This window comes from Drosophila elegans, unplaced genomic scaffold, assembly GCF_018152505.1.
Source record: "Drosophila elegans isolate 14027-0461.03 unplaced genomic scaffold, ASM1815250v1 contig_149, whole genome shotgun sequence".
Classification (NCBI taxonomy): domain Eukaryota; kingdom Metazoa; phylum Arthropoda; class Insecta; order Diptera; family Drosophilidae; genus Drosophila; species Drosophila elegans.
Genome location: NW_024545513.1, coordinates 8,668,987 through 8,692,215, shown reverse-complemented (window position 1 = coordinate 8,692,215; position 23,229 = coordinate 8,668,987). Strand labels below are relative to the sequence as shown.

Below are 23,229 nucleotides of genomic sequence, written 5' to 3'. Positions count from 1 at the left end.
ATCTGTTTGTCATTTGTATCGGCCTTCATCACAGAGGGCCAAACTAAACTTGTCGCTGGACGACATCATTCGAACAGCTCACAAGTTTGTCAAAACATTAAGTAGGAAATATATTTATTAAACAAACGGAGGCATACGGAACAGTTGCCGCTTCAGTCAAGAAATCATTTTGCCCAGACAAACGTATATTTTTGTAGAAAGGAGGCAAGAAGACGACGGAACACACACATACACATGGAAGTTAATGCACATGTGAGTTGCCATCTAGCTTGATAACTGATAATTAACCAATGAACGGAAGACCATCAAAAAGAGTGTTGGACAACCTTAATCACTAAATGTCAATGATTGATAACTGAACAATGAACGGAAGACCATAGAAAAGAGTGTTGGACAACCTTAAGCACTAATGTCAATGCTTGATAACTGATAGCTAACCAATGAACAATGAACGGAAGACCAATAAAAAGAGTGTTGGACAACGTTATGCACTAATGTCACTGTGTGCTTTAGGATTGCCAAGTCGCTCGAGTTTCACCATCATTTCTAATGTCATTTATATTTTTTCACCATACTAACACACGTTCTTCTCCTTCACTAGGAAATCGTTGGAACACAGCTTTAAAGAAGCAAATATTACAAGCCTAATCGGAACATATTTCCCGATTTGAGAGTGTTTGAAAAAGGTTTTATAGACTGTTGTTGTTGGTTCATCTTGGATTTGGGTGCATTTCATCGATACCTTTTGGTAAGCAACGAAAAGTGATCTAAGACTAAACTTTAGCTGGCCTATTCCTCACTGAAGCTAGCCAAATCGAGTTCTAATGTCGGACGAGGTACATACACAAGATCGCATGAAGTCCCAGATGCAGGCGCAGATGGAGAGCCCCATCCAGAAGCTCTACCCGACGATGAGCCAGAACCTGGAGCAGCTGGGTCACCAGTTGCAGAGCGTCTACCGCACGGGGGCAGATCCGCGATACGAGAGCTTCGAGGAGCCGTCGTTGGAGGATGATTTAGAGCTGCCGCTCCGGATGCGCTCGGTGAACATGGAGGGCTTTGTTGTGTGCTCGGAGGAATCCGACTCCACCCTTGTGTTGGGGCACAAGGAGGAGGTGGATGTGGATGTGAATGTGAATGTGGATGTGGAGGAGGAGGACGTGGACGTGGACGTGGAAGGGGACGTGGACGTGGACGGGGACGGGGACGTGGAAGGGGACGTGGACGGGGACGGGGACGAGAACAGTAGCCAGAACAACGGCATGAACGAGAACTCATATGAGTACCGCGAGGGTGGCTACCATCCGGTGGCCGTGGGCGACATCTTCCACAATCGCTACTATGCCATCAGCAAGCTGGGCTGGGGCCAATTCTCCACCGTCTGGCTGTGCTTCGACGAGCAACTGGAGCGCTACTGTGCCGTCAAGGTGGTCAAGTCGGGGGATCAGTTCATGGAAACTGCCCGCGATGAGATCCGCTTGCTCCGCGCCTTGGACAACTGCGACTGGCATCCACTGCGCCACCGCCTCGTCGAGTTCTTCGACCAATTCTACGTCAGTGGCCCGCATGGCAGGCACCTCTGTCTGGTGTTCGAGGTCCTCGGCGACAATCTGCTCACCCTCATCCAGCGGTCACGCTACCAGGGACTGCCCCTCTGGAACATCAAGCAGATAGCGCTGCAGGTCCTCGAGGGTCTGTGCTTCCTGCACGAGCACTGCGAGATCATACACACCGACCTCAAGCCGGAGAACGTGCTGCTGGTGGCCGACGATGTGGCGATCCGGGGTCGGGCCAGCCAGGCAGCCACCGACTTCCTGGGGGTTCACTCCCAGAAGCAACAGCAGCACCGAACCAGGTTCGTACAACATCCAAAACTAACCCTGAAATTGGCAAATTCTGATGGCTTTAACATTTTTATACCCATCACACGTAAAGTGAAAAGGATATTTTGCATTCGTTTTAAAATTATGTAAAAAAGTATATATAAATACTTATATGTTATTGATCAAAAGGATAAATAGCCAAGTTGATCCAGTCATGTCCGTCTGAACATTGAGATTTGGATACCGTAAATAGTTTTTTTTTTTAATAAATTTGGATTTATTATTTATTTTTATTATTGGGAATGTTTAACTTAAAATTATTGAATTTTGCAAGAAATCGTAAAAAAGGATTTCCTATGCTACAACAAAAAGACTTAAGAAATGTGTTTATGCAAAAATTGGTTATAAAATTTGTTGTTTAAATCGAATAGAAATTATAGGTCGCCAGTTGCACAGAACAATTTTACAACAAAGCAACTATAAAAAAACGTTTTTTTTTCACAAATCTTCAAACACCCAAAAAAAAAACAATTATCAAATCGGTTTTTGTATTAAAATTCTAGAAAGTAATGGTCTTAAGTTTAAATATTATACATCGTCGAATTCATCATAAAATTTCCAATCAATTGGCATTCACAGCTAAAAATGTTTAAATTTAACCAATTTATTTATTTTTATAATTTTATTGACAAAAATCATGGCCATAAATCGTCACCACTTATAAAAACTGCGTAGTTAGGCCAAAAAAAAATATGTTTCTCGAAATCGACTGGGGGATGGAAAGTTTAGCTACATGAAACTAGTTTCAACAAAATAGCACATTTTTTGTATGGCAGTAAAGTTAACTAAAACCTTCCGCAGACATGGACTTGGTTCTGTGCGTCATAGCCATCACAGTGGCCAGGATGAGCACGTCAAGCTGACCAAGACGGCAAAGAGGAAGATGCGGGCACAGGCCAAGCGGAGCGTCACCTTCTTCCAGGAGCACCGACAGTGGCTGCGCAAGCGGGCCATCGAGGATTTGCTGGGTCTGGCGGCACAGGGACTCCTTCAGCCGATGACCGCCGTTGAGGGCGTCACCGGCCAGCTGCCCTTCATGCCATTCTCCTTCGACGGCCTGGTCATCCTCGAGGACAGCGATCTGCGCGATCTGCAGCTGCAGCTGGAGAATGATGAGTCCATGTGGGATAGGGGCGATGTGCCCGCCCCCGGAACGCTCACTCGTTCGCATAGCCTTCCCAATATCCCACGCCGCCGCCGATGGAATTCGGCATTGCCAACGAATCCCGCCAGGTCCTCCGCCTTGAGGCTCTTGTCCCATAGTCCGGAGGAGTTTATGCGTTTTGTGCAGGAGAAGGTCACGGAATCGGATCTGGCGGAACAAAATCGCCACCAGCCGGGCAGGAAGCACAAGGGTGCCAGGAAGCACTCCAAAGGCACACGGAAGAAGTCATCTTACTCGGTATGGCATGTTAAGGGAAGATCACACAGAAAAAAGTTGCCTAAAAGTATGAAATCCTTCGGATATCCGGAGTGAAACTATATTGTTGCATACTTTTTGATACCTATATAGGATGATTTATAGAAAATGAAAATGTTTTATAGGAAAATATTCATATATATATTTTTTTAAATTAAACTAGAACCATTTTATATTTTCCAGAAAATATTATAAAACTATAAAACTGTCATAAAAAGTTATTTACGCTTTTCAGAAATGTAAAATTGTTTTCTAACAAAAAATCAAATTATTTCTTACAAATTATATGCAATACACATGATCAGTTTCACTTTAAAATACATTGTCGCTTGTTTTCTAAAAAAAATAGAAATATTTTCTATTTTCCATAATTTAAGGACTTATGACTTAAAAAGTTTCAGAAAACAATTAGGTAATTTTTAATGATTTAAATTCCCACATCGAGAGTGGCTAGTAAATAATGTAAATAATTTTCTAGAAAAGCATTTGATTTTGAAGAAATTTCAGAAAAAATCACTATCACCTTTTTTTAAGTGCATATTAATTTAATTAAATAATCCCGCGGCTAGAGTTACTAGTAATTAATGAATTGGGCACGATATAAAAACCATTTAGAATACGATGAGTTCTTAGGGTGTTAAGCAATACACATATTCCGTTTCATCTTAAAATTATAGAATATTATTCCTCATTCGTGCAGGCCAAGGCAGAAAAGCGCAAGGGCAACAGCAAGGAGCCGAATTGGGGTATCATTGCCTCCAGGGATCCGGCCACCCAAGATTGCGAGCTGAAGCTGAAAATTGCGGACATGGGCAATGGGTGCTGGTTCGATCGCCACTACACCGACGACATCCAGACGCGGGAGTATCGGTCGGTGGAGGTGATCCTGGGCGCGGGCTACAATGAGACCGCGGACATCTGGAGTGCCGCCTGCCTCTTTTGGGAGCTGGCCACCGGCAAGTATCTGTTCGATCCGCAGGTGAGGCGCGGAAGGGCCAGCCAGGATGAGGTGCACATTGCCAGCATCATTGAGACCTGCGGACCGATTCCCTACAAACTGATCGACGTGGGCGACTACTCGATGGAAGTCTTCGAGCCCAGTGGCCAGCTGCGCAACATCACCACCCTGCAGCCGCGTTCGCTGGTCGATGTCCTGGTGAATCAACATGGCTGGGCGCGCCTGGAGGCCAAGGACTTCGTGTCCTTCCTGGAGCCAATGCTGCGAACAGATCCGAGCAAACGCATCTCCGCTCTGGACGCCCTTCGTCACCGTTGGTTGCACCAGCCTCTGCATCGCCAGGACACCCCCGATCCGAGGACCAACATCCGGGTCCCGGATGAAAGCCATGCGTAAAAGCTCCGTTGATCCGTTTTCGATCGCCCCGAATCAACGGGCCACACCCTTTACTTCAAATGTGCATGCCAATGTAGACATTGATAGATAGACAATCAAATTCCAATAAATTGCGCATTAAGTAACAATAAGCGTTTGAACTTAAAAAAAAAATACGTTAAAACAATCGTTTGGATATATACCTTCAAGCTGTATCCTGTTTATAGCAATTTATAATCAAATTTATATATTAATGTGCCTTTCTACATTGTCTAGAACAATTGAATAATTTCATGATTATAAAATTGTTTACAAATATTCAAACAAATTACACACTTTACGGAAGTTTAACCAAAATAGTTTACCCATCTCTAAGAATAGCTAGTGTTTTGTTTAAAAGCATTTCTTTTATTTTAAAATATAGTATCCAGGTGAAAATATAGCTTCTGATAAATTTTAAAATCTTATATTTTTTTATATTTTATTTTTATATTTATTATATTTATATATTTTTAATATAAAATAGCTATGGAAATAGAAAAACAGCTGTTTTGTAGGGAAAAAAGCCAAAGTGTCACCACTGCCGAATCAGCTGATTGACTTTTGTTTCCCATCCCTAGAAATTAACGTGCTGGTGGAAGTGGAAGAGAATTGAAATCGCGCGCTGTTTTATTCGCTTGTTTATGCCAAAGTCCATGGCTGGATCATTTAATTAGTGGTCTGGAACTGGACAGATCCGCTCAGTGACACCATTAAACCAGTGGGTTTGCTAGTAAGTTTGAAAACAAAGCTGTTGATAGCTTAAAGAAAAAAAGCATTTGATTTGACTGCATTTTCTGTGTTTGGCGTTGTTTGTTATGTAAAGTGCGCATAAATTGTCTGACGCGTTGATAACAACAGCCACTCAGCTGATAAACATACACAAAACCCATGCGGAAACAATTGAAACGACCCCACAAACACCCGCCACCCACACGCACCTTGGGTTGCCGCTCAAGGTTGCGATAGAGATGAGCTACGAATGGTGACTGTGACCGTAACGGTCCGTTACTTTGGGTAGAAGTCACAGTTTCACGAACCGGTTAAGAAGTTCGCTTCAAAAGGTTGACTTCCCTGGGAACTACGTTTTGTATTAAATTACATAGAGTAATTCGATTTGAAAGGCTACATCTCTTAGTTATTTCAGATAAGAACTATTTTTGATAGCCATTTAAATTGTGCATTTTACATTTCCCAATTGTTCTTATTTTAATGTCAGTCACATTTTTTGGCTCATCTCTGTTGCACGTTTGGGATACTGATAGGTTAGCGCCAAATTCGAAATGTCATGAGCAGAAATCCGAATACGAGCGTAACACCGACCATACCATATCGCTTATCTTGCGCCGGCGAGAGATAGTGGCCACCTGCTGCTCCCCCTTGCTTAAGTGGCACAGCCCCATCGGATTTGCATAGGTATTTGGAGCCATGCGGCTTTCTCACCTGTCCCTTTGACTCGTTTCTCGCTCGCAGCATGCCCAGGGATTGGCTTCGCATCGGAATTGGAATATACAGGTACAGAGAGCCGTCACAGCCGTAACGCCCACTCCCGGGCTGCCAGATCTCCCCGGTTCCGAGCTAGAGACGCCAACGTAGTCGGCCGTCGTCGTCATCGTCGCCATCCACGTCGTTTCCGTCGAATTGAGCGAATATTTAATGTTGGCCCCAGGTCTTCTGGCTCGCAGAAACGTTCTAAACCTGCCGGCGTTCAATTCATGGAGGACGCTTCTCCGCACCGCTAGACATCGCCCCTCATCCACGGCAGCCCATAAAATCCAACCAAGTGTTCTGGAACAGCAACAGCCACAGCGTCCATTTACACGAGCATACCCAGCGTAAGTACTTCAGTGTACATATCCAGTTGAATACGTTTTTAAAAAGCGATTTATAATCCACCCTAAAGCTCTAAAGTCATGGAAATACCGGAGGGTGTGTTTCGCGGTCTGACGGACCGCTTTGCCGGAGTCACAGTTGATGGACGCGAGGAGAACGTGGATAAATCCAGCTTCCGGGATAAACTGCAGAGTAAGTAAAGTAAATACATTTCTAAATTGTGTTCGTAAGTGTTAAGAGTACAATTATTTATTTATGTTTGAGAAACTAAATATGCTTTGTAATCCCTAAAAATTCCGCTTTGTATAGTAATCGTTTGAAAAGTTTATGTTTAAGAATTTATTTCCAAATATTTTGTTCTGAGATAATTGTTTTACATTTTTATTTTCCAATAAGTAAAACTTTGTTGTTATCAAAAATTAATTAAAACCTTATCAATCCACAATTAAACCCATATTTATATGCATATATGTACTTTCGAAGGCAGTTTTATAACAACACAAGAAAATCTGGCTTTGTATCTTAATCAGTTTAAAAACTATAATTTTTAAATTTAAAATTAAATTAAATTTCTTAAACATTTTAAAATGAAATTAATTTCGACCTTTATTAATTTAATTACATTTCAGAATCGCTGGACTTTTGGACGACGAATAAGAATCGGGCCATTTGGTTCCGGGTATACAAGGAGCAGGCCGATTGGGTGCCCATTCTGGCGGAGAACGGCTTCGATTTCCATCACGCTCGGACGGGAGTGGTGGTCATGTACCGCTGGCTGCCGGAGCAAGAGTCCAACAACCTGCCCACCTACGCCCACACGCTGGTGGGCGTGGGCGGGCTGGTGATCAACGACCAGGACGAAGTCCTGGTGGTCTCCGAACGGTATGCGATGATACCCAACAGCTGGAAGCTACCCGGCGGCTATGTGGAGCCGCGGGAGAATCTCATCGATGCGGCGATGCGCGAGGTGGCCGAGGAGACGGGCATCCGGACCGAGTTTCGGTCGGTGGTCACTCTGCGGCATGCCCACGGCGGCACCTTCGGCTGCTCCGATCTCTACGTGGTCGTCGCCCTGAAGCCCCTCAATCTGGACTTCAAGCGGTGCGAGCGGGAGATAGCGCGCCTCCAGTGGATGCCCATCGCGGAGTATCTGCAGCATCCGCACGTGCACGAGACGAACAGGCAGTTCGTCTGCACCTTCTTGGACTACCAGAAGCGCGGACTAAGCATCACCTGTCGCGACGATGTGCACCAGGTGCTCAAGAAGAAGTACAACCTGTATTACGTGGAGCGGGAGCAAAAGGAGCAGCAGCAGGATCAAAATAATTCGTGAGACTTGAAGGTTAAGTGGCCAAATTCATAGTGCAATACCTATTTAGCTTTTTCCTTTCCAACCCAGAAGCAGCACAAGAGCACATTGAAATGTTCATAATTTAGTTAAATAAACGCTATTTTGTATATATGTTTTAAAAATCACTCACCTTTACATCACTTTTGCTTTGGATACATTTCATACATCTTAGATCCTTCGTCCTGTTTTTCCTTAAAAACAAACTCAAACGCGAAATAAGGGATTATATCTAAAGTTCCTGAGAGGTAAGCATATATTTTTAAAATACTTTTAAGCAAACAAAAGTTCCTAATGAATTCACTTTTAACGGATCTATAAAGATAATTTTTTATCAGTTTTTAAGCCGCAAAATTCGTATCAGAGCTTAGAAAAGAAATTAAACGCTAGAATTAAATTTAACGAACACTCTAATAGTAAAAATTCTGTATTTAACAAACCTAACCAAACTCGGACATTGCCGATGAGATGACAATAAGAAAGGTAGGTTTTGTAAGCCAAAAATTCTTTCATTATAACAAAGTCAAAGAGAATGTGATTAAAAATTAGTATGTAGCTTTAATTTAGGAACCATACAGTGTTATATAGAGTATGTTTAAGTAAAAATGTTTTTAAAAACAATAATTTTTTAAAAAAGTAATTATAAAGTTATTTGTTTTTAATTATTTTAAACCAGAATATTGGGTAAATTCTATTTTTTTTCCAGACTTGCTATCTAATTTAATATTTTTCCAGAATTGTAAAAAAAAACCTCCATATATCTTTTAATTACATTCACTGCATAGAATGTAATGTAATATGTAATTAATAATCGTAATTAATATTTATAATCACAATTACATTTTATTTGCATTTTTTATTTACATTCTTTAAAAGCAATTTAAATCTTTCTATATCAAGGTGCCAATTTACTAATTTACAGAATTCTTTGTTTCATGATTTTTTTTGGTGAAGAATGAATTGAATGTTAAAGGCATTACATTGAATTTCAAAGTTGGAGATTTAAATATGATTGAATAAATATGGTTCTGGCAGTTTTTCAAATGTTTTTCTAGTTTATTTTCAATCACACCCAAAGATTCGCACAAATGAGACGAATCCTCTCGCGAAATGGATCTCCAAGAAAATGGGTCCAAGTGAATTTCCTATTAAAATAGCCGACTGGGATGAGTCAACCTAGATTAAATCATTAACGGCAAGCCAATCTAGAGACCAGTGGCCTCGGATATCGGCCAGATGCGACAGAGCACGCGACTCCGGATGAGGCCCACTGGGATGGGTCCGTAGTAGCGCGAATCCGAGCTGTTTCCCTTGTTGTCGCCCTCGATCCAAACGTATCCGCGCGGCACATAGTCCTTGGTCATCACGGGCTTCTTTTTGTCGGCGGCGGCACCACCACCGTCCTTAGTCACGCTGTACTCCGCCTCGATGGGGATTGGCTTCTGGGTGAGCACCTGTTCACCGGAAACGGCCACGATCCGCTTGCAGATGTACTGGCCGGCATTGATGGGCGATACGGCGATGATGATGTCGCCGGGCTGGTAGGTTCGCCAGTGCTTCGACAGACGCTCGGTGAGCAGCACGTTGTCCGAGTAGAGAGTGGGTTCCATAGAGGGCCCTTTGCACTGCAAATGGAGATACTAGGTCATCTATTGTATTGTAAATGTGTAAAATAAATATTATCAAATAATCAAATTTTTATTTAAAGTAAATACCTAAATATTCTAGACCAGTACTTGAAAATCTTTTGTACCCAAATCTAAGCAAAAGTACCCAAGGTACATAGGTGCACAGTTGACTTAAAACGGTTGCCATATGAGCATAGCAAAGTACACCATTCTAGATGACTCAGGTACACACCTAGGTACCCGGCCGAGTGACAACACTGATCATAACGGTGCCCAGGTACAGTACGTGTGATCCCTGAAAACTCACCAGGACGAAGTCGCCGATGTACTCGAAGGTGCAGTGGGTGATGGCCGCATAGGCGACCGTGTAGCGCACCAGGCTGCCCAGACGGGAAAGGATCTTCATGGCGATACCGGTTTTGGCTGCTCCTGCTCCACATCCGCCCGTGATCAGAGCATCTGCCGTGCTCCGGCAGATTTGTTTTTGTATCGCAAAAATGCTCCTCCTTCTCCGGCCGAGAATGTTTATGTTGTTGTGTAAAAATCAGGGCTGCACTGCGTCAACAGCTGAGCGGCAAGCGAGGGCTTCCGCAAAAATATGTATATATTGTCAAGTAAAGCGATACATTTTTGGGCGCAAATTTCAAACTTAATAGGCCAAAAATGAGGGGCCAAAATAGCAAGGAAAACAGCAATTTAGCACATAACACCACGTATATTTATTTCTACTTTTCATCAATAATTTTGACTTAGTCCACCAGGCCTGGCACATGCCCACATACATACATCTAACATCCATTTTTCATATATTTCTTGCAGGTCTCCAATTACATTCTTTTAACTTACGATTAGAAATACATTAGTTACATTGAGAAAATTGCTGGGTGAGGGTCGTTAGCCGAACCAAAAACGTACACAATGAGATAAATCCTGGAAATAGACACTCATGCATATATTGGCCTGAATATATGTAAAATATATATATATATATATATATATTGGGTGTAAGCGTCACAGAAATTGTAAATTACGTTTAACTAAAGGCAAAATAAATATGCAACAGCTACTGACTGGAACGAATCGCTTGAATTTCAATTTAAATTCAAAAATTATTTAAATACAATTTTTCGGGTGATCTCACAGTCACCCGTCTAACTAAAAAATATAATATAAAAGTCAACAATCTTGCAATAGCGCATAAAAATAATTTAAAATATACTACGGCCTATTTGGTTGCCTAATGCCCAAAACTATTTAATCTGATCGCTTTCCGTTTTACTTTCGTGTTTTGTTTTGCTTGGAATCTAGAGTTGTTTTCGCTTTAGTACTTTATGCTAAGAGTACTGGCGATCGTGGAAGATCATGCTCCGGATCAGAGTTACTCCACTTTCTTGCCGGCCACCGGCTCCGATTTCTGTCGCTTCTCCTGTCGCTCGCGCACATCCACGGCGGCCAGATCGACGCCCGCCACATAGGCGTGCATCACCGAGATCAGGGCCTTGAGCACGGCAAAGGGACCCGTCAGGAAGGCGAGTATCTTGAAGAGCGAGGCGCCGAATACTGCAATTGGTTGGTTGGTTGGTTGGATGGATGGATGGCAAATACCGATTAGATTAGGTGCCAGAGTCCAAATGACGACGCATATGGATACTCACTCAGGGGACCGTAGGTGAAATGCAAAAGGTACAAGCACACGTAGAACAGCTCATTGACACAGCACATGAAGGTGAGGATGTCCTTCTGGTAGTACAGCCGCATCAGAAAGTTATCGTTAACCTTGTGCGAGCTGCGTCCAACCACAACGCTCCTGCAGGTACAACAAAAGACAATAGTTTAGAGACCTTGACCGGCAGCACAGTACAGACAACGCGTTCCACTTACGTCTGCATGAAGAGCCAGTGACAGGCCACGTCGATGGCGATGGACAGCTGGAACCAGAACATGTACCGGGGATAGAAGTAGGCCAGGGTGACCAGCAGGCCGGTGGTGCCACAGCGGTCGGTCAACTGGTCCAACATGGCCCCAAAGCGAGTGCCTGCAGGTTGGAGTAGAATCAGGTGGTTTGGCAATCATCAAATATTGGCCTCGCATTCCCTAAGCTATTAAGTACTGACTTATAAATGACCATGGACTATGACTATGACTATGACTGATGACTAAGCAATAACAAAAGGGCTAAGTATATTAAAGCTTTGGAAAACACCTCATTACAAGGGCTATCAAAAGTTATTCAAAATAAGGAATGGCATATTATTTGGAGTAATCTGGAAAGTGAAGGCAGCTTTGTACTACCATATCATCAATTGCTTATATGTTCTCGGATCTTCTAAGCACATTTTAAGAATGTTTACAAGCAAATTTCCTTTTAGTGATTAGTGGTGCCACAAAACGGACAGAAAGCAGGGCTTACTTAGCCTTGAACAAGTAGTTACCTTGAAAAATAGTTACCAATATAGATAAGATCGTTAGCAATAAAGTCAGTATAGATTGGATAGTTAGCTATATATATTGGCCAACTATAGTTCGCAATATTAGCCCTGCATTCAGTCCATTTTGTGGGCTCACGTCACCCATCGATTGGCTAGCCAGCCGTGACCATATTGGGTTCACTGGGCGTGCCATTTAAATCAAATATCGGCAGATAACCATTGTGGAGACAGGTGTTGCGGCCAAAGTGCGCGAACAAATCAGATACAGATATGTGCATATATCTATGGCTAGTGCTGTCTTCTTGTGGACTTCAAGGGGGGAGGGGAGATCGGTGCTCACTTTGGTTAAAGGCCCGGGCGGCGTGTCCATCTACGGCGTCCAGCAGGGCGGAGGTTACATAACACCAGGCGGAGATCACATAGTTGGTGGACATGAACCAGAACGCGATCAGGGCCAGAATAATGCGGGCATAGCCTGGAAAAATGTCAATATGTCATTAGTATGCCGCGGACTGGGTCGGGGTGACATTGGCAGTGGGGCAGTGGGTGGTGGGTGGTGGGTGATGAACTTGCGCCCTGCATTGCACAGGTTGCCAAACATCCCCTATAAATCCAATTAGGGAACACCCCAAAACACTTGAACTGCGCCGCATAAATCGAACATGCGATTTGTTTACCCCAATCTGGATCTTCAAAAACAACAACAACAACAACAACAACAACAACAACAACAACAACAACACAACAACTCACCAATCAAATTTGGCACAAAAATGAAGACGTTGTCATGCTCGGCAATGGCCATTTTGGACGTCTGCTGGTTTCTTGTCGGTTTCAAGTTTATTTCGCGAATCGCGATCTCTTGGCGGTTTGTTTTTAACCAATTAAATGCTATGTGTAGCAAAAAAAAACCGAAAGAACCAATTTTGCTGTATCTAGTGTGAATGCAGTGCAACCTTTAAAAGATACCACGAAACTTTGAAGAAGATACCAAAATATACCGAGTAGGAGATACCAAGGCTGTTTCCACTGACACACATCTCCAAAATGCGAAATGGAATATGTGTTTGTCATTTCAATGTTTATACTTTTTCACCAAGAACTTGTTATTGAATTTTTTTAAATGTTGTTTTTATTCACAAAAGTATATTTCTTTAAATTTGCCAAGCCGTATTATGGCATTCATGTGAATATAATTGGAGTATTTATATACACTTTGATATATGTATCTGTTTTTATAGCGCAACTATCTCCCGCGAAATGTTTGATGTAGATGGTGCGTTAGTGTGAATTTCACTTTAAATACCGATTCGTATTTGGTATATTCCTCTGCTCAGCGGTCGCGGTCCATGCCATGGTCACACCGCCCATGACGAATTCCACAAATAATAAAACAAAATAATAATAAAAAAACAGCGAAAAAAATGCACAATTAATGCGAACCGACACAATCTGCGCGGTGACCCACATGCTGTAGCATGGACAAACTCCGCGGCGGCATTCTGGTCGGCGGCGGATCTTCCAGCGGAGTGGGATCATCATCATCATCGACGACTCCCGGTCCGGAGCAGCAGCAGCAGCAGCAGCAGCAGCAACAGCAACTGGAGCAGTATCCCAAAAACCTGATCGAGCAATATCTAAGGGCCTCCAGCAAGATCAAGAAGTTCGAGCGGGCCGGTTTCTTCAAGTGAGTAGCTATACATAGATGGATTCCTTTTCCACAGATCCCGATCCCCCAGAGATTAACCTTTGGGGACGACTGGAAAACAGTTGTAGGTGTAGGTGATGTACCCACCCAAGTATGTACATATGTAGCTTAAGTACAATTGATAAGTTAATTCCAATAGAAACGAAAGTCTTCTATTTTGCACACTTGGCCAAATAAACAAATAAATAAACAACATAAACACTTGGCTAATTTAATTTTAAACAAATTTAAGATTTGTAAGAAATAATTTCACTTATTTTGTTAAATTTGTTTAATCAATTATCTTTTATCTTTTAGGTTATTATTATTATACAAAATTCTAAAATTCTTCTTTGCATCCAAATTTTCTATTTAATCTTATCTTATTTATTGGCATATCATCCAGTTGAATAAACTTGTAAAATAGTATAGAAAATTATACCGATGTAATTTAAGATTATCCACCATTAGATCTGTAAATATTCATACAATTATATGTATTCTTTGTAATATTTTGTAACCATTAAAAATATAGCCAAAAAAGGTTGAATTTGCTTACACTTTGGGACCGTCCTTGAGCGCCCATTAAAAACTTTACTAATAACCCACTTCTTCTCCGATCCTCAGACGCTTTGCGCCCAGCGTGGGCGACGTGCAGGCGGACTTCCAGCGCCTGGCCTACAGCTTCGAGGAGTCGGGCATCCTGCAGTACGCGGCCATGTGTCACATTGGCTACGCGAAGTGCGAGTCCTATGGCGGCGCACCGCAGCGCGAATCGGAGGCATATTTGCGGGCGGCGAGATCCTTTTTGGGGGCGCACAATGAGTGCGGACAGCTGCATCTGCGCACCCGGCACACGGGATTCCGGGAGGGGGCCCTCCATTGTTACCACCGTGCCGCAGAGCGAGCGGTGGACGGATGCGTCTTCAAGGCGGCCATTCTCCGGGAGCTGAAGCAGCTGCAGCGCCAGCTGGACAGCACCAGCAGCTTCGCCTCGCCCACCCACCAGATCCATGACCTGGAGTCGAGTGCAGAGCAATGTGGACAGCGCGGGGACTTTCGCAGTGCCCTGCAGCACTACGACGACATTGTGGACAATGTGTACGAGCGGAGGGGGACTCGCATGTACGGGGATCTGTTGCGGCGCGTGGAGGTACTGCGTCTGCTGCTTCTGGTCCATTTGAATCTGCCGCCAGCGCGTCAGTCACCCGCCCACATCAAGCTGATCGAGTACTACTACAATCTGGCCCAGTTCGAGGCGCGACCGTGCTCGGCTAACGATGGCGGATCCGTGGAGCGACCGGGTGTGTTTGTGCCGGAGCAGCAGCAGTATGCGCTGGCCGAGATCACGTGCGCCTGGGTGGAGCGCAAGATGTGCGACCTGAAGCACCTGCTGAGCGACTTTGCCACGGAATTCGGTGCACTGAGCGGCGTGGAGAGGCAGCTGCTCCGGGTCATGCATGCGGAACTGGCCAGGAGCTACTAGATTATCTGTTCCAGACTATGCCGTGTGCAGTGCATTGCCACTGATTAGCACATGTAACTATCGCTTAAGTGTAACCAAGTCTACCAACTAACCTTTGAAACGTGCCTACACGCATATAAAACATTAATAAAATGAAAAACGAAATACGAAAGACCAGGTGAATATGCAGCAACAAAGAGGCGGTGCGCAACGCAATGGAAATGTAATAATAACATTTAAACAAACACACTTGAGAACTGTACAATAAATAAAGGAATACAAATGGAGATTAACATGATTTGTAGTTTATAGTTTGATTTCGATTTCGATTTCCCATTTCAAAAAGATGGTATGGTATGTGGGTATAAGTAAAGTAAACAAAATTCAAAAAACACCCAAACTAAAATTACCCTGAAGAGTTTTTCCTTTGCAACAAGTGAGTCATGACATCATTTCCGTTAATTTGGTCATTTAATTTGTTTATTTACCTTGTCAAGCAACTCTTTTTTTTTATCTTAGCAATTTCTCAATTAAGTTAGCTAATTAATACGATACATTTCGGCTGCCACAACTGATTTTCAGCTTTAAATCGTTTAGATATCTATATATCCCATTGAATCTATTTCGTATTTTTGTGTTTCTGTTTTTGTTTTAGTTTTTTTTTTGCATACAAAACGTTTTGTTTTTTTTTTTTCGCTGGAGTTTACAAATTCAATTTGTTAAATAACCTATAATATCTGTTTTTTTTTGTTGTTGTTTATGTAATTTGTAAATTTTCATATATGTATATGTATGTTTCACGTAATACCCATTAATCCATTCTATGCCTGTGTTTTGTTTTTTGCATTTTGTATTTTGGTTTTCTAATTTTAATTTGAATCGATTATTTGAATCGCCAAGCAAACGCTGTCTTTGTCGAATCCGCGGGCAACAAAATCACGGTTCGGATTTGGGAGGGCAGTTTAACATCGTTTCTCACACACATTTTGGTTCGACTCTTGCTTATTCAGAACTTTAATTACATGCTTTTGTTATTGTAGTTTTAATTGTTTAATGTGTAAATATATATATAGTTAAGGCGTAAATAAATTACAAAAAAATAAAATATATTTCTTTATATATATATGTTTATATGAAACCTAGCGAAGAATTAAACGAAATTACATAAGCGCAAGATCACAAGCAGTTTTGTAGTTGGTTGTTGGTTTGTATTTATAAGTTTTAGTTCCTGGTTCTTATTGCTGTTGTTCTTGTTGTTGTTGTTGTTGTTGTTGTCCACTTTATACTTATATATTTATAATTTTATTTAGTTTAATTCGACACATAAAAAGAAAAAAATTCAGCTAAGATTTGTGTATTCTTGTTGAGTTCTCAACGGTTGTGTGTTGTGTTGATTGAATTGGATTGATTGGATTGGGTGTTTTAGTTTTGTTGTTGACTGTTTTTTGCAGATCGGATTGCTGTTTAAACATGACTTGGTTGTAGCGTACTGTAAACTCAAGACTAATTTCGCAGAGGATCAATCATAGCGAGCGAGCGAGCGAGGGGGCAGCCCAGTATCCGGACATCGTCCGCCGCCTATTGAAGAGAAGGGATCGTGGCCTGAATGTCCTTGTGGCTTTGTGGCTTTGTGGGTTTGTGGGTGGTGGGGTGTGGGACTTATGGAGTGTGGGGCTCTGGGTGCGCGACTGTGTGTGTGCGGGTGTGTGGGCGTTGGCCTCTACCGGATAGCATCTACTTTCCCGCCTTGGCCTTCCTCTCGTTCTCGGAGGTGATCTTGTTCTTGAGATGATCCTTGTAGTCCAGGATGCCGCCCTTCCACTTGGTCACCGTCTCCTTCTCGCACACCCAAATCTCCTCAGCCACCTGGAAACAAATGAAAAGTGATTAGCAACAAGTTAACATTAACATTAAATTTAACTAGTTATAATTTTGTTCACATAGTCAAGTAATTTTTAAACGAAAAAATATAGTTGTTTAAAATTTAATCGATTTTATTGGCAAAAACTCTGAAATGGGTTTAAACTATCTAATAAAAATTAATAGTTTCTTTGTTTCTATATTTGTTCTTAGATTTATATACAATACAATAAAATGGTTTTGCTTGAGCAAATCAAACTGGAAAACTTGCAATTAAATCCTCATAAAAAAATGTTTTACAAATCGAAAACAAAGTATTTTTCTTTGTGAAACAAAGGGAAAAGTAACAAAAATATAGATACATGTATTAAATGAATTCGCTTACCTGATTAATCAGACGGAAATCGTGACTAACTAGCACCATGCCGCCATCGAAATCGTTGATCGCATCGGCGAGCGCGTCGATGGTCTCCATGTCCAAGTGATTGGTGGGCTCGTCCAGCAGCAGAAGGTGCGGCACCTGCCAGGCCAGCCAGGCGAAGACCACGCGACACCGCTGGCCATCGGACAGCTGGCGGATGGGACAGACCTGCTGGCGGCCAGTGAGACCGTAGCGACCGATGATCTTGCGCATCTCCTCCTTCTCCTTGACGTCGGGGAAGGCGTGCATCATGTACTCCAGCGGACTGACGTCCAGGTCCAGTAGCTCGTGCAGATGCTGGTGGTAGCGAGCGATGCGCAGATGCGAGTTCTTGCGGATCATGCCGGAGGTGGGCACCAGATCGCCGTACAGCAGCTTCAGCAGCGTGGACTTGCCGGCTCCGTTGGGTCCCACCAAAGCGAGACGTGTGTCCAGATCGATGCCGAACTCTAGATTCTTGTAGATCCATGGCGTTTCATCGTTGTATCGGAAATTAACGTTCTACGACAAGATAAGATATATGAATTGGTTTAGTGAAACTTGATGGACAATAGAGAGAATGCAGAGATTTACTAACCTGCACCATGATCACCGGCGGCGGCACCTTCCCGCACGATGGGAAGTAGAAGTTGAGCACCTTGTCGTCCGACACCTTCTCGGTGAGGCCCTGGGCCACCATCTTGGCCAGCGTCTTCTCCTTGGACTGCGCCTGCCGCGCCAACTTGGCCGAGCCGTGACCGAAGCGGGCAATGTAGTTCTTCATGTGCGATATCTGGTCCTGCTCCCAGTTGTACTGCTTCATCTGGTTCTCCAGCAGCTCCATGCGTGTGCGCACAAAGGCCTCGTAGTTGCCCGTGTAGTACTTGAGCCGCTTGCTCGTGTGATGGATGATGTTCGTGCAGACGCCGTTGAGGAAATCCTGCGAGTGCGAGATGAGCACCAGGATGCGCTTGTATGTCTTCAGCTCCTCCTCCAGCCACACGCAAGCGTCCAGATCCAAGTGATTCGTCGGCTCGTCCAGCAGCAGCAGATGGGGCTTCACAAACAGGGCGCGTGCCAAGGCGATACGCATGCGCCAGCCACCTGAAATGAACAATGTGTGTTATGTGTGTTTTAGGGATGATTGGTTTAGATCAATTAGTGATTTACCCACCTGAAAAGTCCTTGGCCTGTTTCTGTTGCATGGCCTTGTCGAAACCAAGACCGTGTAGGATGCGGGCCGCCTTGACCTCTGCCAGATCGGCGGACATGTCGTCCAGGCGCTCGTAAATGTCGATCAGCTGCTCCTGGGCATCGTCCTCCTCGCTCATGGCCAGCTCCTCGGCCAGTTTCTCCAGCTTGATGCGCTCCTCGTCCACCTCCATGACGCACTGCAGCGCACTCTTCGAACTGGCCGGAATTTCGCGCGTCAAATGGAAGATGTCGATGTGCGGCGGTATGGGCACCTCACGGCCACCGAGGACGGCCAGCAGCGAGGACTTGCCGCATCCGTTGAGGCCAATTAGGCCGTAGCGACGTCCGCAGTTCAACTCCAGCATGGTGTCCTGCAGCAGCTCGGAGCCAAAGAACGTGATCGAGAAGTTGGCGATCTTGACGTCGCGGGATCGCGGATGCACCGCCAGCGATCCGGTGCAGGATCGGGCCTCCGCACTGATCCGGGCCTCCTCCTCCAGCTTGGCGCACAGCTTCTCCTCCTCGGTCAGTTCGCGCTCCGGCTGGCCATTGGCCTTCTTCGTGGAGGGTATCTGTTGGATCTTCTTGTTCCGTGCATCCTTCTTCTTCTGCGCGTCGCGTTTCTTGGCGGCGGATGACATGCTTGCGGCTGAAAGTGGTTTAAGTTTAAATCAAATCTTATTACTTCACTGGTATTTTGTTCTCTTTTAAAGATTTTATTTCTGTCTTGCTTTGCCAAAGGTTTTCGATATTCTGTGATTTGTACACTCGTTTGTAGGCATAATGACAGCAATCTGAGCTACAGACTTTTTAAATTTTTGGCTTACAAATATCGAACTATAGGAGGAACTTAAAAAAAAATTTGACTAAACTAAAAAGTGCCAGTTTACTAAACAGCAATATAAAATAAATAAATTAAAAATGGTAATTTTAAGAGCTAGTGACTGAAAAGGGTTGGAGATTCTACAAGGTCGTAGAACCGGAACAGTTTCCAAGTTATGTTGTGGTTTCCTTATCTACAAAAGCCAGACACTATCGTTCTTTTTTTCCTATTCGCTACCGATTACCTTTTAGAGATTAAAACAAAAGAACCCAGTGTCTAGAACGATTAAGTATTGCCGATCTAAGCTGTTGTCTTGTTATATCGAACTAGAAAAAGTTTCTCTATATTTGCTTTGGATAATCAAAAACACATGTTGCAGCACGCTCCAAAAATTTCCAAAACATATATAATCGAACACTTAAAAGACCCTTAATGTTGGCTGATCCAGGGTATACTAAAACCTTTGGCATGTGATTTTGTCAGTTTGTGGAAAAAGCAATTTAGCTGCCCTTCAAACTTAATAAACTCTTTTAAAAATTCATTGGCAAGTGCTAAAAATCGATTGAAATTATTAGTTTTGTAAACACAAAGTTGTTGCCACCACAATGACTTTTGTAAAAGACCCTTATGCGTTATTTAAATAAGCCTAATATTTTATAAATTTCGCAAATTATTATATTCCTCAAGTAGACTGAAAACTATGCATTTACATTTTTTATTGCCCCAAGTATGTTTACCAAAACTTAAATTTTAGGTCAAGTTAGCAAATTCGTTATTTTATTGGGCAGCACTGTTTTTAGCCCTTTGCCGCCTTTATATCGATGGGCAGCACTGCCCAAGAGAACCAGGATCACGTTCAAGGCCACCTGACTGGATTGCAGAATCTCTCTCCCTCCCACATGCACACGCAGCGTGTTGCCAACTGTTTCAACAAAAATCTGAACTCAATTTTAAAATTAGACAGCGTCAGCAAAAACTCAAAAATTTCCACTGTGCTGGCTGCGCTCCACTGTGCCGCTCTCCTCCTCCCTCTCCCACACACACACTCCCTCTCTCTCTCTTTCTCTGTTGCCGAGGGGCATACTTCTGCTTCTTCCGCCTCTGGCCGGGATGGTCTGAATGGATGAATGATTCACTGGCTCATAGTGAGACACCCTGGTAACGCTTCCTCTGTATAATGGCAGCGGGAAACTGTATGAAAAGGCGGAAAAACTGAAGCGCACGATCTGCCACCCCCTCGCCCCTCTCCCTCGCACACACTTGACTGATGTTACAACACGCACACACAGAAACACCAACACACAGACAGGGTAAGGCACATTTGCACATTCGCAGAAACGGGGAATTGCATGTGTGTTGCGCTGCGCACATTATTGAATTTTCCACGGCGAGATGACGATGACAGTGTGCAATTACTCACCTTGGTGTGGACTTGGCTAGTAATTAAGAACGGGAAAGTGTCGCGCGAAGGAGTTGTAGTTGTCCTATAATTAAACAATGTGCAAGGACGCCTGCAGCTCGCGGAGGGTAGCGGTAGCGGTAGCGGTAACGGAACGTAACGGAACAGATCGGTCGGATCGCACACACACACGCACGCACGGAGCAGCTGCTGAAAAGTGCCTGCTGCCTGTTACCGTTTTCGGTAGAAAAAGAGAGAGACGACTGAACGGAACAGAACAGGAGAAAGGCTCCACGTGGTGGCGGTGGCGTTTTGCGCGGAACGGACGGAGCGGGAGAGGATTCGGGTGCCAATGAGGCAGGGTCACACTGAGCCAACGGGCACACTGGCCAAGAGATGGCAAGGCAGCCGATACAATCGGTGCTAGTTTGTGACTGCCAAATATAAATTGTATTAATTTCGCACTCCCTATCAGCACCTTATAATATTTATCAAAATATATATTTAATATTTTAAAACAGATATATATATTAACCTAGAGCAGTACGTAATTTCATTTTAAAATCACTCACTCTAAAAAATATTGACAAATTTAGTTTAAGTATTTAGCAACTTCTCAGAGCTTTATAAGTAGACGTTAACAATTAAGTGATTAAATAAACTAAATCAAAAATCTTCAAAAACTTAGTTTTTGAATTGAACTAAAGCCTATAGATTAATACGATATATCGGCAGAGTTGGGCACTACACTATGTGTGTATTCACCGGCTGGCCACACTAAACGGGGGTAAACAAAAGTTGTGTTTGTTTATTGGCGATTTATTTTGAGTGGGCAAGAGCGCAAAAAGGCCGTTTGTAGGCCATGTCGAAGCTGAGCGACACCAAGATCCCGATCACGGAGTTCCTGGAGGCGTACCGTCGCCAGCCGTGCCTTTACAACTCGCTGCTGGACACCTACAAGAATCGGGTGTCCCGGGAAGAAGCCTACGAGGCGATAATCAGGGCCCTGAAGATACCCCAGTTGACCGTGGTGGATATCAAGCTGAAGATCAAGAGCGTGCGCACCGTCTACTCCAAGGAGCTTCGCATCTGGATGCGCGAAAAGGAGCTGGGCAGGAGCTACGAGCCCAAGTTGTTCTGGTTCAAGTTGGCCGACTCCTTCCTGCGCACCGTTTCGCTCTCGCACTGCAAAAGGGTGAGATTTTTTGGTCTATTTTGGTTCTCATGGTTCAATGTGTACTGTAACCCTCCGGCAGTCAAAGAACAAACATGCTGGTGCCCCCCAAACGCCGGTTAAAGCGGAGGAGTCGCTGGTGCCCTCGAGCAAACTGCTTTTCACAGCCGCCGCGGATATCAGCATGAGCGAGGATGCGCTGGAGGAGGAGGACGAAGAGCAGAATGACGAGGGGGAGGAATGTCCTCCGGACCATGGCAAACCGACGGGCAGCACCTGCATCATTTCCATGCCCACGGAAAACGCTCGTGGCGGCAAAGCCGAACTAATTATCGATGATTCCTCGCTCTGTTTGGTGGACCAGCAGCAACAGCAGCAGCAGCAGCAGCAGCATCATCATCATCAGGGTCATCCCCAGCAGCTGCCGACAACGCCGGCACAGCGAAAACTAAAGTACAACACAGGGCTGGACTCCGCCGGCGATGATGAACTGATGATCTTCGGCCAGAGCATCGCCTCCCAGTTGCGCACCATCACGGACTCGTATTCCCGGTCCGTGGCTAAGTTGCGCATCCAGCAGGTGCTGTTCGAGGCGGAAACAGGACAATTTCAGAGCACCGAGGTCAATAGTACGCAGCTCCAGCATACCTTTTAATCCTTAAGCCTAGATCTAAGCCAAATAGTTTGTTTATGAGGTCCTTGTGCTCAGCTCTGGATGTATCCCGGTTACAAAAGCCACGAAGCTCTGGATAAGCCCATTTCCCAGGGTTATATCCAACTTGTTTGTCCTTCAGTGTTGGTAGGTAAGTTTATTCCAATTTTTGACGATTAAGTTTAACATGTAAATATACCTTTACAAAAATATATATGTACCTTGTAAGCAAAAACCGCAGTGGATCAAATTGTGGTGACTCCAAATGAAAATCTTTCAAAATGTAAGAACGTTAAAAATTGTAAAGCAAAATTGTTCGAGGCTTAAAACTGTGTACTATATTTTAACTTAGCAAGATCTGGACATCAGAAAAATAACTCTTTAAATAGCTTAGAACCTCTGGATAAATAAAATACAATTGTAAATATCCGTTTTCAAAAATGTAAGCCATTAAAAATAAAATAAGCAATATTTAAACTTAATCTTTTAAATGATAGGAATTCTCAAGTTCATGTGAATAATAAAAAAAACGTCAATTGCTTAAAGCTTAATCTGGTATTGAAATAGACATTTTTAAAATGACTAAATTGATTTGACCAATTAAGCCGAAAATGTACTAAAAATAAAGTGTACTAAATAAGTGTACTAAAAATAAAAGGGTC

At 43.5% G+C, this 23,229-nt stretch overlaps 7 protein-coding genes across 8 annotated transcripts; 4 read left to right on the top strand and 3 right to left on the bottom strand.

Annotated features, from left to right (window-relative positions):
- The first annotated feature begins 79 nt into the window (after positions 1 to 79).
- Positions 80 to 4,771, top strand: LOC108136382 (SRSF protein kinase 3). Its single transcript, XM_017257495.2, has 5 exons — positions 80 to 252; positions 602 to 748; positions 806 to 1,855; positions 2,685 to 3,285; positions 4,004 to 4,771. Exons 3-5 carry the CDS (start codon positions 825 to 827, stop codon positions 4,655 to 4,657), a joined length of 2,286 nt encoding a protein of 761 aa, XP_017112984.1. The 5' UTR covers positions 80 to 252; positions 602 to 748; positions 806 to 824; the 3' UTR covers positions 4,658 to 4,771.
- A 487-nt stretch (positions 4,772 to 5,258) lies between these two features.
- LOC108136648 (nudix hydrolase 8) lies at positions 5,259 to 7,984 on the top strand. 2 transcript variants are annotated; one of them, XM_017257970.1, is made up of 4 exons: positions 5,259 to 5,408; positions 6,149 to 6,510; positions 6,579 to 6,700; positions 7,138 to 7,984. In XM_017257970.1, exons 2-4 carry the CDS (start codon positions 6,332 to 6,334, stop codon positions 7,839 to 7,841), a joined length of 1,005 nt encoding a protein of 334 aa, XP_017113459.1. In that variant the 5' UTR covers positions 5,259 to 5,408; positions 6,149 to 6,331; the 3' UTR covers positions 7,842 to 7,984. The 2 variants fall into 2 exon arrangements, with proteins under 2 accessions (XP_017113459.1, XP_017113460.1); XM_017257971.2 differs by lacking the exon at positions 5,259 to 5,408 and adding an exon at positions 5,973 to 6,091.
- Positions 7,985 to 8,692: 708 nt separating this feature from the next.
- Positions 8,693 to 10,056, bottom strand: LOC108136483 (mitochondrial inner membrane protease subunit 1). The gene is made up of 2 exons (XM_017257697.1): positions 9,792 to 10,056; positions 8,693 to 9,481 (listed from the first exon to the last, which is right to left on the bottom strand). The coding sequence occupies exons 1-2, from the start codon at positions 9,888 to 9,890 to the stop codon at positions 9,062 to 9,064; spliced, it is 519 nt and encodes a 172-aa protein (XP_017113186.1). The 5' UTR covers positions 9,891 to 10,056; the 3' UTR covers positions 8,693 to 9,061.
- Positions 10,057 to 10,179: 123 nt separating this feature from the next.
- LOC108136482 (CDP-diacylglycerol--inositol 3-phosphatidyltransferase) lies at positions 10,180 to 12,881 on the bottom strand. The gene is made up of 5 exons (XM_017257696.2): positions 12,667 to 12,881; positions 12,254 to 12,388; positions 11,366 to 11,519; positions 11,140 to 11,291; positions 10,180 to 11,044 (listed from the first exon to the last, which is right to left on the bottom strand). Exons 1-5 carry the CDS (start codon positions 12,716 to 12,718, stop codon positions 10,863 to 10,865), a joined length of 675 nt encoding a protein of 224 aa, XP_017113185.1. The 5' UTR covers positions 12,719 to 12,881; the 3' UTR covers positions 10,180 to 10,862.
- Positions 12,882 to 13,248: 367 nt separating this feature from the next.
- Positions 13,249 to 15,358, top strand: LOC108136481. The gene is made up of 2 exons (XM_017257695.2): positions 13,249 to 13,600; positions 14,228 to 15,358. The coding sequence occupies exons 1-2, from the start codon at positions 13,392 to 13,394 to the stop codon at positions 15,084 to 15,086; spliced, it is 1,068 nt and encodes a 355-aa protein (XP_017113184.1). The 5' UTR covers positions 13,249 to 13,391; the 3' UTR covers positions 15,087 to 15,358.
- A 165-nt stretch (positions 15,359 to 15,523) lies between these two features.
- LOC108136480 (ATP-binding cassette sub-family F member 2) lies at positions 15,524 to 21,030 on the bottom strand. The gene is made up of 5 exons (XM_017257694.2): positions 20,763 to 21,030; positions 18,500 to 19,168; positions 17,924 to 18,429; positions 17,311 to 17,847; positions 15,524 to 16,931 (listed from the first exon to the last, which is right to left on the bottom strand). Exons 2-5 carry the CDS (start codon positions 19,158 to 19,160, stop codon positions 16,800 to 16,802), a joined length of 1,836 nt encoding a protein of 611 aa, XP_017113183.1. The 5' UTR covers positions 19,161 to 19,168; positions 20,763 to 21,030; the 3' UTR covers positions 15,524 to 16,799.
- A 484-nt stretch (positions 21,031 to 21,514) lies between these two features.
- Positions 21,515 to 23,073, top strand: LOC108136377. Its single transcript, XM_017257490.2, has 2 exons — positions 21,515 to 21,936; positions 21,998 to 23,073. The coding sequence occupies exons 1-2, from the start codon at positions 21,604 to 21,606 to the stop codon at positions 22,568 to 22,570; spliced, it is 906 nt and encodes a 301-aa protein (XP_017112979.1). The 5' UTR covers positions 21,515 to 21,603; the 3' UTR covers positions 22,571 to 23,073.
- The last annotated feature ends 156 nt before the right edge of the window (positions 23,074 to 23,229 follow it).

Bases quoted from the DNA above. Each gene is read 5' to 3' on its own strand.
- LOC108136382 (XM_017257495.2), top strand. From the start codon at position 825: ATGTCGGACGAGGTACATACACAAGATCGCATGAAGTCCCAGATGCAG. The intron at 1,856-2,684 runs GTTCGTACAACA...AACCTTCCGCAG, and splicing joins CAACAGCAGCACCGAACCAG to ACATGGACTTGGTTCTGTGC. The intron at 3,286-4,003 runs GTATGGCATGTT...TCATTCGTGCAG, and splicing joins GGAAGAAGTCATCTTACTCG to GCCAAGGCAGAAAAGCGCAA.
- LOC108136648 (XM_017257970.1), top strand. From the start codon at position 6,332: ATGTTGGCCCCAGGTCTTCTGGCTCGCAGAAACGTTCTAAACCTGCCG. The intron at 6,511-6,578 runs GTAAGTACTTCA...TCCACCCTAAAG, and splicing joins TTTACACGAGCATACCCAGC to CTCTAAAGTCATGGAAATAC. The intron at 6,701-7,137 runs GTAAGTAAAGTA...ATTACATTTCAG, and splicing joins CTTCCGGGATAAACTGCAGA to AATCGCTGGACTTTTGGACG.
- LOC108136483 (XM_017257697.1), bottom strand. From the start codon at position 9,890: ATGAAGATCCTTTCCCGTCTGGGCAGCCTGGTGCGCTACACGGTCGCC. The intron at 9,482-9,791 runs GTGAGTTTTCAG...CTCCATTTGCAG, and splicing joins ACATCGGCGACTTCGTCCTG to TGCAAAGGGCCCTCTATGGA.
- LOC108136482 (XM_017257696.2), bottom strand. From the start codon at position 12,718: ATGGCCATTGCCGAGCATGACAACGTCTTCATTTTTGTGCCAAATTTG. The intron at 11,520-12,253 runs GTGAGCACCGAT...TCCAACCTGCAG, and splicing joins CGCCCGGGCCTTTAACCAAA to GCACTCGCTTTGGGGCCATG. The intron at 11,292-11,365 runs GTAAGTGGAACG...TTGTACCTGCAG, and splicing joins CACTGGCTCTTCATGCAGAC to GAGCGTTGTGGTTGGACGCA.
- LOC108136481 (XM_017257695.2), top strand. From the start codon at position 13,392: ATGGACAAACTCCGCGGCGGCATTCTGGTCGGCGGCGGATCTTCCAGC. The intron at 13,601-14,227 runs GTGAGTAGCTAT...TCCGATCCTCAG, and splicing joins GAGCGGGCCGGTTTCTTCAA to ACGCTTTGCGCCCAGCGTGG.
- LOC108136480 (XM_017257694.2), bottom strand. From the start codon at position 19,160: ATGTCATCCGCCGCCAAGAAACGCGACGCGCAGAAGAAGAAGGATGCA. The intron at 17,848-17,923 runs GTTAGTAAATCT...ATCTTGTCGTAG, and splicing joins CGCCGGTGATCATGGTGCAG to AACGTTAATTTCCGATACAA. The intron at 16,932-17,310 runs GTAAGCGAATTC...ATTTGTTTCCAG, and splicing joins ATTTCCGTCTGATTAATCAG to GTGGCTGAGGAGATTTGGGT.
- LOC108136377 (XM_017257490.2), top strand. From the start codon at position 21,604: ATGTCGAAGCTGAGCGACACCAAGATCCCGATCACGGAGTTCCTGGAG. The intron at 21,937-21,997 runs GTGAGATTTTTT...ACCCTCCGGCAG, and splicing joins CGCTCTCGCACTGCAAAAGG to TCAAAGAACAAACATGCTGG.